This window comes from Fukomys damarensis, unplaced genomic scaffold, assembly GCF_012274545.1.
Source record: "Fukomys damarensis isolate Sample0158 unplaced genomic scaffold, DMR_v1.0_HiC HiC_scaffold_15, whole genome shotgun sequence".
Taxonomy (NCBI): Eukaryota; Metazoa; Chordata; class Mammalia; order Rodentia; family Bathyergidae; genus Fukomys; species Fukomys damarensis.
Window position 1 is genome coordinate 7,400,848 of NW_022900927.1, and position 10,433 is coordinate 7,411,280.

General features: G+C 36.5%; 1 protein-coding gene across 2 annotated transcripts in view; it reads left to right on the plus strand.

Annotated features, from left to right (window-relative positions):
- The window catches only part of Slc38a4 (solute carrier family 38 member 4), a 36,301-nt gene extending 27,437 nt beyond the window's left edge, over positions 1-8,864 (plus strand). For both annotated transcript variants that reach the window (XM_010638355.3, XM_010638356.3), the window contains exons 14-16: positions 4,172-4,316; positions 5,174-5,271; positions 7,169-8,864. In XM_010638355.3, coding sequence (XP_010636657.1) covers positions 4,172-4,316; positions 5,174-5,271; positions 7,169-7,270 — 345 coding nt within the window. In that variant the 3' untranslated portion in view covers positions 7,271-8,864. The remainder of the gene's footprint in view (positions 1-4,171; positions 4,317-5,173; positions 5,272-7,168) is intronic.
- The last annotated feature ends 1,569 nt before the right edge of the window (positions 8,865-10,433 follow it).

The following is a 10,433-nucleotide window of genomic DNA, read 5'->3' on the forward strand; positions in this document are numbered from 1 at the left end:
AAAAAAAAAAAAAAAAAAAAAAAAAAAAAGCGACACAGTAAACAGCACTGTTATGTGGAGAATGTTCCCAGCAGGGCGCAGGGTATGAGGACTGCTTATATGATGACACTGTGGTTGCTTTAAATGCAACTTGTGTACTGAAATGTATTTTGGTACATTCCTTTCTCATGAGCACATGAAATCAGATCCTTATTATTATGGTGGCTAATAATTTACTCTTAAATAGTATCTTGCCTCTAATGTATCTGAAAGTATTTCAAATGACATATGTGCAGCTTTAGTCTAAAATCAGCTCCAGTTTGGGTACAAAGCAGAAGACAGCTGTAACCCAGACAGTGTACTTTAGGATAAAATTTCCAAGCAAGCTGTTTCCCTGAGAAAAGAATATCCAGACTCCTTCTCAGTGTGAGTCAAGGTATCACCAGCTAAGGTTTGGCACATCTGAAGTGCTACATCACTGTAGAATTAAAGCATTTTGTGAAAGAAATCTGTTACGTGCTTTTGTGTTGCTTTACTCATAAATCCTAAATATAGTGTTTTTAAGACATGGTCTCAATAGATCAATGGGCATGGCCATGGTCAGACAGCTAGGAGGCAGCCGTTGGACAAACTCAGTGCTTAGTGCATTGTAAATGGATGGCTGCCATCATTGGAATGGTAAATAAAAGCCAGTCTTTTCTTTATCAATGAATATTTCACCTTAACATCAAAAATCTCAAACTCCTCTTAGAATGGAGAGAGAAAGCACTGGAAGGAATCTGATGATCAGGAACAGCAATCATTTGTAAACATTGATCATTAATCAAAAATCATAAAAAAATAACTAACAACTTTCTTTGTCTGTGTTTTTCAACTCCATGTGAGCATTCATAAAACATTCTGCACACAGCATTGTGTGCCCTCGCCCTCGTGATGGCACAGTGAAATGATACGCATTAAGGGACACTTCCAGGGGCTTATAGGTCATGGAGATGGGGGTGTGGAGTGACAGACACACAGGGTGAGCTCAGTAACGTTTGCTAAGGAAGATGGTCTTTAAATCAGATATGTCTTTTCTTTTACCTTTTGTGTGTGTGTGTGTGTGTGTGTGTGTGTGTGTGTGGTACCAGGGATTGAGCTCAGGACCTTGAGCTTGTGAGGCAGGCGCAGTGCCACTGAGCTAAATCCTCAGCCCCAGATTTGCCTTCTCTTGAAATGTATAAACTGCTTATTTCTAGCAAATGCTCAGGCTATTTTTCTTGCTGATTGTGCCATGAATTCAGTGTGGGTAAGGATCTGGATAAGAGAATCAAATCGTCATGGATGTGATGGAAACAGATAAGTAGATCCAACCTTTGTCCCAAACAAATCTTATGAGGCTAAATTCAGACACTTTTTTTTTTGGCCAAAGGGATAGATGATGATGTTAGCAGTATTTTTGTTTGTTTGTTTGTTTGTTATAACAGAGTTATAAAAAAAAAAAGTAGACCTGGTCTGGATTCAGATCTGTCCATTTTAGCTACTTATTTTCCCTTCTTTCAGCAAATGATAACTGGACTCTCAAAGAGCCCAAGAAGGATAAGGGTTTGCCTTTTTTTAACTCTACTCATTATTTTTCTTTTCTCTGGTGAGGTTAGGGCTTTTTTTTTTCCTTTTTAATATACAACACATAATAACTAATGTTTGTGGAACAAATGCATAAGTGAAGGGAATTAAGGCAAGATTCTTTCACTGGCAGTCCCACCTGTGTCTCCTTTGTATTGGGGCCGAAGTTTACACAGATACAGGCATAGAAACATGCCTAGTGTTGCCATGAATGGCTGCACAGTGGCATTTTCAACACCCTTTCTCTACAGCAATTCCAAAAAGTGAAGGGATGAGCCTCTTTAAGGGGCCAAATAATTTATTTGTTGGTTTATAGTTTGAGTTGAGGCACTCACTGCATACTCCACCTCCCTCTACACATTCCTGACCTTCACACTGGGTCCGGACATCAGAACACAGAATCTCCTAACAGGTTGTGTTCAGGCCATGCTCTCTGGAAGCAGCTCTTTTCTCTAGAACCTCTGGGTCAGAGGTTGTCACTGGGGCTGTCACCAGCAACTTCCCAGCCCCAGAGCTATGACCCACATTTCCGCATTCTTACCAGTTGATGTCAGTAGAGGAATGGACTCGTGAATAATGGAAGTGCAAGGCCTGCTTCTCTCTGCTGATCCCAGGCTCACTCCTCAGGGCTGCATTTCACATGGCATAACCAGCAAGTTTCCTTCTTATTCTCCACAGCCACCACCAGCTTACTGCCCTCTTCGCTTAGCTCCTCTGTTCAAGAACGCATGGCCAGCTCTGTATTCATTTTTGTTCTTTTTGTGATTTTTCTTATCCCTCATTCACTATGAGGACAAAGCATTCACCATTTACTCCATCCATTCTACTCTACTGTCCTCTTACATGATTAGGCAGAGCCTTGGTCTTTCCGGAAGCCATGATGCCATAGGAAACGGCATTTACACTCCAAAGCCCTGTACATACAGGGCTGCCTGTAACAGCTTATCGAACTGAATGCGCCATTTCAACAAAGGACTAAAAGAGCATATACATGAGGTATCTGTTAAAAATGAACCTGTATCTGACTTATTTGTTCTGTAAGTTTAGGACAGTCAGACAAGTCCTCAAGCATTATGTATTTATCATAGCTTATTTTAAGCCTACTAATTAGATCACGCAGGATGATACTGAATAAACACTAATCGTAGGTCATAATGTAGAATGTGTAGGCTGCTGGGGGAAATGACATCAAATCATTTGCTTTCTTCAGTGTGCTTTTCAAACTGAGTTTCATATTTTTTACTAATCCAATTTTTAAAAAATCTATTACTAAGTCATTCTTAAACCTTTTTTCAGGGACTATCCAGTTTGCCATTCTAGAAATGAAGTTCCCTTTTCAATCTAAACAGATGGCTTTAATTTTTGGTGGAGTGGTTTGAAAGAAATGTCACATGAGAAACTGCAAGCAATTTAACTTGCATTTTTTGTTGCTCATACATGTTTCAAAATGTATTTTACATTCTCTTTTAAGTGAGTTCCTGTCTCCATGCCGCTGAGACTTTAGAACTAAATAAATGAAAATCAATCCCAGTATTTCTAAAAATGTGAAGTCTTAGCTTAACTGAAGTGCTCACTTATTGAAAATCCAATAGAGTAATTCTACTAAGTAAAAAAAAGTGTCTTCCAACGGATTCCAAAGATAAGTGCACTTTGTTAAGCTGTGCAAACAAAAATGTAGCCCTCCTACCCCCCCACAGGGATCTCTGTCCTCTTACACCACAGTAACTTGAGCAGCTGCTTCAAATGAGCCTCTCTTGACCCTTTACCTACTCATTTCAGCTGCTGAAATAAGGCCAAAATCTGTCAAGGACTGTGAAGGGTGGAAAAGATTCTTACTGTCTATTTAATTTACCATTTACTAATTGCCTGCCTCATGAAGACACTAAACTGGAAACTCTGAGAAATATTAAATCTTATTCCTTGACTTTTATGGATTTATAACATACTGATGAGGAGGTAAAAGGAGAGAAAGCAAAAGCAGTAAACACAAAAACTATTTTAGTATATGTGCTACCAAAGTGAGCACAACCCAAAAAAATTATTTTAAAAAATTATCAGGTAGAAAACTGTTAAATATAATAGAAACTAAAGAAAATCCAGGTTTGTAGAAATTCCTTTGGCAGTATAATGTAAATCAACTCTGTAAATCACCTTTAATATTTAAGACAATCTGATGAGACAACTTAGCCATCAAGAACAAGGATTTTATGGTCTCTGAGTTGTATATTTTATTTGTTATTTTATCTCTTTTTGCCTGAGATTATTCTTAAGCCAAATTCTAAAAGATGGGAAAATGAACAAACAGTATACTAACAAGGAAGACTGATGCTCTTTGACATCAAAATTCAGCATGAAATTCACACAACAGTAAAAGTGTACTTAATACCCTGAACTAAATACTTAAAAAACAGATGCAGTGACAAATTCTACATTATGTGTATTTTAACACAGTAAAAAATACAGGGAAAAAAATCATGATCTTCTCTAAGGAAAAAGAAAAATGCTTTAGAAAAAAATGTGAAGGTATAAAATGATAGAAAAAGTCAAAAATAATGATTGATCTTGCTATTGAATATTCTTGTCATAGATTCGCACATCAGTGATCACACTGTTATTTCCCAGAAGACCCTTCAGCTGGATAAGACACTTTGTGATTGCCACCATAATTATTGCACTTAATAATGTTCTGGTCATCCTCGTGCCAACTATAAAATACATTTTTGGATTCATTGGTGAGTTTCAAAGCATTTTTATTTAGTCAACCGAAAATTATTTCTCCTTAAATAATGGTCAGGGAGCTAGTGCTGGCACTCGATTACAGACTCATGGGGTTCCCATTAGCCCTACTGGGACCCAGGGACTGTGCTGGTCACTCCTCCTCCTTCCCAGGGGGCAGCGGGAACTGACTTAGGGTCATTTAATCTGGCTAGCTTTTCTGACAAATGAGGAAAGTGATCCTTAAAGAAGTCAAGTTCTATACCTTGGCTGGGGGAGAGTGGTGTCTGGACATGGTTTCTAAGTCAGCCATCGGGGAAGAGTCAGGAAGACACATTTTACTCACCAGGCACTCTCTCAAGTCTCTTGAGTACCGGCTGAATATTCAAAGATATTTTCAGAAGAAAAGATAAATTCAGAAGAATTTTAAAGCATATCATTTCCCTGAATTACCTGGCCCATTAATATATTTAATCTCTCATTCTATTGATCAAATATTTAGTTACATTTTTGAGACAACAGAAGACTTTATAAAGAATTTTGTGTGGAAAACTTGAAAAGAGGTGGAAAAGAAGGGTATGTGATGAGTTCAGCTTCCGATCTTCTGTAAATTTGTATTATATTCCAGCCTTTTATCACTTATATGTTTTACTTACATAGCTATAATGTTAGGAACACTTTTATTTTCTTTATAAACATACCATGTATGAATAAGCAGACGTGATGAGCTGATGTGATTTAAGTATGTGCTTTCGGAACTAAGAAGACTAGGATCATGTTTTATTTGCTTTCTCTGAAATATGCTCTCTCAGGAATCTGCTTTTCCAGGAAGACCTGCCACACAGGAAATTCACTTGCCTGTTTCTCTCCTTAGGGGCTTCTTCTGCCACAATGCTGATTTTCATCCTTCCGGCAGCTTTTTACCTTAGACTTGTCAAGAAAGAACCTTTTAGGTCACCCCAAAAGGTCGGGGTAAGTAAGGCTGTCAAGTTCCCCCACTACAACTTGCTCTTCAACTAAGCATAAGCCAGAAAATACATAGGGTTCAGGAAAAGGAAGCAATGAAAAAGAACCAAACATCAAGCATGGGCTGGGTCTCTCTGGTAGGCGGGGAAAGAAAGAAATGGGTTTCTGACACACAGAGAACTCTAGGATTTCTTTTCTTCCAATAGCAAATGTCTTGTGGGGAGTCCTCCTGCATGTCAGATGCTAATGCGGTGATCCCATGGGCACATGCCCTCTGTGTGCATACCAGCTTCCAGGGCCAAACACTGCCCACACTGCCCATGTGGAATCATCAGGAAGGAATTAGGCTCCTCACCAGAGTTAGGAAACAACACAATGTTTTGGTCATGTTTGCTACAAAGTCAGGATTGCTTTCATTTTCCCTCTGTTGTACCCTGCTGTCCCCGGGTTGGGATTAAGATTATTAAAAAAAAAAAAAAAAGGACATTTGTTCTTAAGGCAATCTTTTCAAGTATAAAATAACATCTTATTAAACTAGGAAGTGCATATTTCTTTTCCATAGTGGGACTACTGAAACATATTATAAATATGTGGTTTTTTTTCAGTAACTAAATATGATCAATGACAATTTAAGGTCTTATACTAAGGTTTGAAAAGAACAGTTTCTTACTACATTATTCTGAATTTTTGCCTTAATCATCTCTTGGGATTGTTCAAGGACTTCAGGAAAGTCTGGTATCAAAAGCTCTTCCTGACATCTTGCCCCTGAATTTTCACTTCGTATAGTCCATCTTACCTTCACTTTCACAGCAGTGTGACTTGGGCAAGTTACTTATGCTGTTTGTGACCCATTTTTAGTTTGACTTCATGTAAAATGAGCAAAATCATCTCCTCAGTCAGTAGTGACACACCTATGGCATGCATGTTGTTTGTTTTTCTTTTAAGACAAAAATGTTAATGTGTAAGTTGTTTTTTCTCAAAATCTCAGTAATCAGGTTTAAGTGTAGTGTTGGCACTTTGCAATAAATAAGTGGGTTTTGGGTTACACTTGGGCACTCTTCTCTAAAAGTTTTGCTATCATTGTCCTAGACCCTTGCTAGTGAAACATTTTAGCTGCTGCCTCCTTACATACAGAATTAAAAAGTTGATCTGTGTGTAATAGTTAAGGCCTCTTCTAGTGTAAAAATTCCAAAATATTTTGTGTTATAAGTGTTCATACATACAATGATATATGTTATACAGATTTTGCCAAAAATAAATTTATACACACTTCAGCAGTTCTCTGAACTAATAAATGTCTGGACACAAATGGCCACCACTTTGAGCACCTCTTGTCAGTGAGAGGCCAAAGATAACTTATATAACTCTCATGGTGTCTCAATAAATTTAGTATTAAATATTTATACAAGGTTTTCTTTTCCTGATATATACATTTTTGCAGACTGTATAAATATATATGCACACACACTTTTTGCCTTTTTCAGAAATACACAACACACATTATGCTCTTGTTTTTATTTGTTGCTTTATAAGATCAGAATCATATCATACATACTACTCTTTTATAATCATCTCTTTTTACCTAAAAAATTGTGAGCATTCCATAGGTCATTAAATCTTTTTCTGTCACTTAATTTTTAACTGTCATAAGGTATGGCATCGTTTTGATGTATGAAATCAACTAATCATTACTCTTTCTTGGAATTTTATGTTCTATCTCTCCTCTGTATTTTCCTTCTCCCAAGTAGGATGTGAATTGATTGATCAGTTAGATATTGGAGTTAGGAACAGTATTTTAATATAACATGCAAGCTGGAATGTCACCTTACATAAGCAACTTATAAAAGCAAACTGTGACAAGTATGGTTACTGTCTTCCCTTACAAGTTCTCTCTAAATTCCAGGCTGTAATTTTCCTTGTGATTGGAATTATCTTCATGATTGGAAGTATGGCACTCATTATAATTGACTGGATTTACAACCCTCCAAATAACAAGCGTCACTAATCCAAGAGAAAATACTTTCTTTTTCTACTGGAAATGGTTGCAAGTTATGCTCCAGAAGACATTGGATGTATCTTTATTGGAATGTTGTTCATAGGAAATAACAACGGGAAGATTCCAAAGATGTTTGCTTATAATATCAGAGACCTGCGAGAGAAAATCATGGTTTTTGTCAAGAGTGGCTATTGATGTTTTAAATCTGTATTGCACATCTCTACCCAGGTTTTATTAAAACAGTGTGAAATGATCAAGATATGTTTTTCCTGTTATACAAGCAGAATAAGGGGCTTATTCTGTAATAGTGATCAGATAATTTTCTTTCCCCTGCTGGCTCCCCATGTTGCATCCCCCATAAAGTTAAGAAATAGTTGTATTCTCAGAATATCAAGTGAAAACACCAGTAATGTCTGCTCCAATCTTGCACTAAAGGCCTTGGGTCTGTTGGCTGCCTGGAGTCAAAGGCATGTTCTGTGACCTGTTGCTGGGAGGTGTACAAATAAATGATCAGACACCATCACTTCTCGGCCTTTTGGCTAAGAACAAGTGCAAATGATCAGACACCAATCTAGAACATGTATTTCAACATTAACGGAATATTTTGCTCAGACTATTTGTGACATCGAATTAGTAACTGTTTCACTCAATGAAATTTTTAGTAAAGGTTAAAACATCTTACTAAATAGAGAGGGTCTTTATTTATAGAGCAACAATAAAAATAATATTGCATATAGCTAAGCTACCTGCTGTGGTTTTTAATGCTAGTCCTAATCCATTGTCAGTCTTTTGTCCTTGAACAATGCTCTCCCTCTCGTCTTCCATTCTTATTCAGAATTTTTAGAAGACTGCAGTTCATGTGGAGACACACACTACCCAGTATTGTTTGATACATGTTTAGTTGATAAACATTCAGTGCAGAAAACTGTGATTTGCTATATGTTTATGTGTGTAATCTTATTCTATAGTCACCAGAATGTTAACATACGGTACATTTGATTTTTATTTTTTACATGTGTAGCTTTCTTTCTCACAGTCAAAACATTTGTACTATTGGAGTCAGGAAGTTAAGCTGGTGGGCTCAAAAATCCATCTGTCCACGGGAGTTATTTTAAATTAGAAACCTAAGTTTTATAGTTTGGTAATGCTCTTCTTTAATGTTTACAGTAATAGCATCATGTATAAGAAAATGATTTCTTTATGTGCAAATAATTAACAGAGTTAAGGTTGCTTTTTTAGTTTAGTGTGTCTAAATTAAGATTTAGTTCATTTTAGCTTGCACAGCTCTTTGCTAACATTATTTGTCATTTAATAGAGTGTTGAATCATTGTCCATATAAATATAAGTAGTAACGCTACACAGAAATGCAAAGTGTCATTCTTCCGTCCATAATGTACATACCTGGAATGGATTTAAAAGTTACTGCTCACTGCCTAGCATTTCTTAGACCTCACTACTGTCTTTTCAAATTACTAGCAAGAATATTTGTTGTACATTTTATATTTTAGTAAAGCTAAGTATGGAATGTAAGTATCATATAAATATAATCAGACCAAATCATATTTTGATAGTTTTTCTGAAATGCGACTAAGAAAATACCTATTTGTTTTATGTATCATTTTCTAGAGATGCATAATTGTAAAATGGTGTACTTTGTTACAGAAATTGAGCATTACTGGAAACTATTATAGCTTTTAAGTTACTATCATTTGGGAAAACTATGCTGAATAGCATCTTTAAGATATATTTCCATTTTCATTTGTCTGAAGATTTCTTCATATTAGAAAATGGAAAAAAGTGTCTTCTGCATGTTAAAAAAGTTGTCTGAAGGTATTTCAATGTAAATGTTAAAGGCTAACTCAAAAATATTAGAAAACTGTAAAACCTGTATTTGCTTTAAATGTTTTACATTTAAAATGAATAACTTGAAAATATCACCATGTATAATTTTATAAATATTCCAGAGCAATGCTACAGTGCCAAATCCTAAAGCACCAGTTCTCCTCGTGGCTACCTTCAGGGTTAGAGGTCATATATGCTGCAGGGCAGACAGATACACAGTTTCCTGTGCTGGTTAATTTAACCCCTTTTGTAAACAGATGAAATTTTTATTTTCTTATCATTTATAAGATGGTTGAATGTATTTGGAGGATTTTTTTTATTACAGAAAGTGTATATTGGTATATAATAAATGAACTTTTCAAATGACCGTGATAGGATTTTCTTTCTGTTGTTAAAGAAGACTGTGAGTTATTTATACGAGGAACAGTTTGAAATCTCATTGTTGCCTTTCTTATATTGGTATGGGTTGTACTGTCATTTTGCACACGCACAGGAGCATGATTTCCCCGCATTTACACACGTAGATGCACTCACCATATACACTCCTGGTGTTATTTCTACTGCTGCTATAACAAATTGCTACAGACTTAGTAATCTAAAAGAATATAATTTATTACTTTACAGTTGTGATGATCAGAAGTCCCAAAATCAAGGTGTTGGTTGCACTGCCTTCCTTCCGGAAACTCTGAGGAAGAATCTATTTCCATTTTTTTTCCTGCTTCCAGAGGCCACCTAAACTCCTATGGGATCTTCAAATTTCACTCCCTTACTGACTCTCCTGCCTTCCTTGTTCCCATTTAAGGGTTCGTTTGATTACATGAAGCTCACCCGGATAATACATAACAATCTCTCCATTTAAAGATCTTTAATCACATCGATGAAGTCCCTTTTGCCATATAAGTCCACGTATTTACAGGTCCCAAGGGTTATGATGTCAGTATCTTTGGCAGGCTGTTATTCTGTCTACCACATGACCACGTGCCCACATTACCCCATGGCATGGGCATACCCTTCACCATACACTTGGTCCCAGTCATTCACATGTATACCACAGGCATGTGTGTATCACCCTAGAGGCAATGAGATAGCACTGAAGGATATTGAAGAGGAGATCAAAAAGTAGGGATACATTTTAGAAAGACCATGTTAGTTGCTTACCAGAGAATGGAAAGGCAAGGAGCTAAAGTAGAAGAAAAAGAAAAGTCACTTAAAATGGAAGGGCAGGTAGTGGGCCATTAAGCACATAAAAAGCAATTATTCTCCTTGATACCTTATTCTGCTTTAAACCAAAAAAATTTTCCGGAGATATAGATTCCTCTAGGCTGTTTTA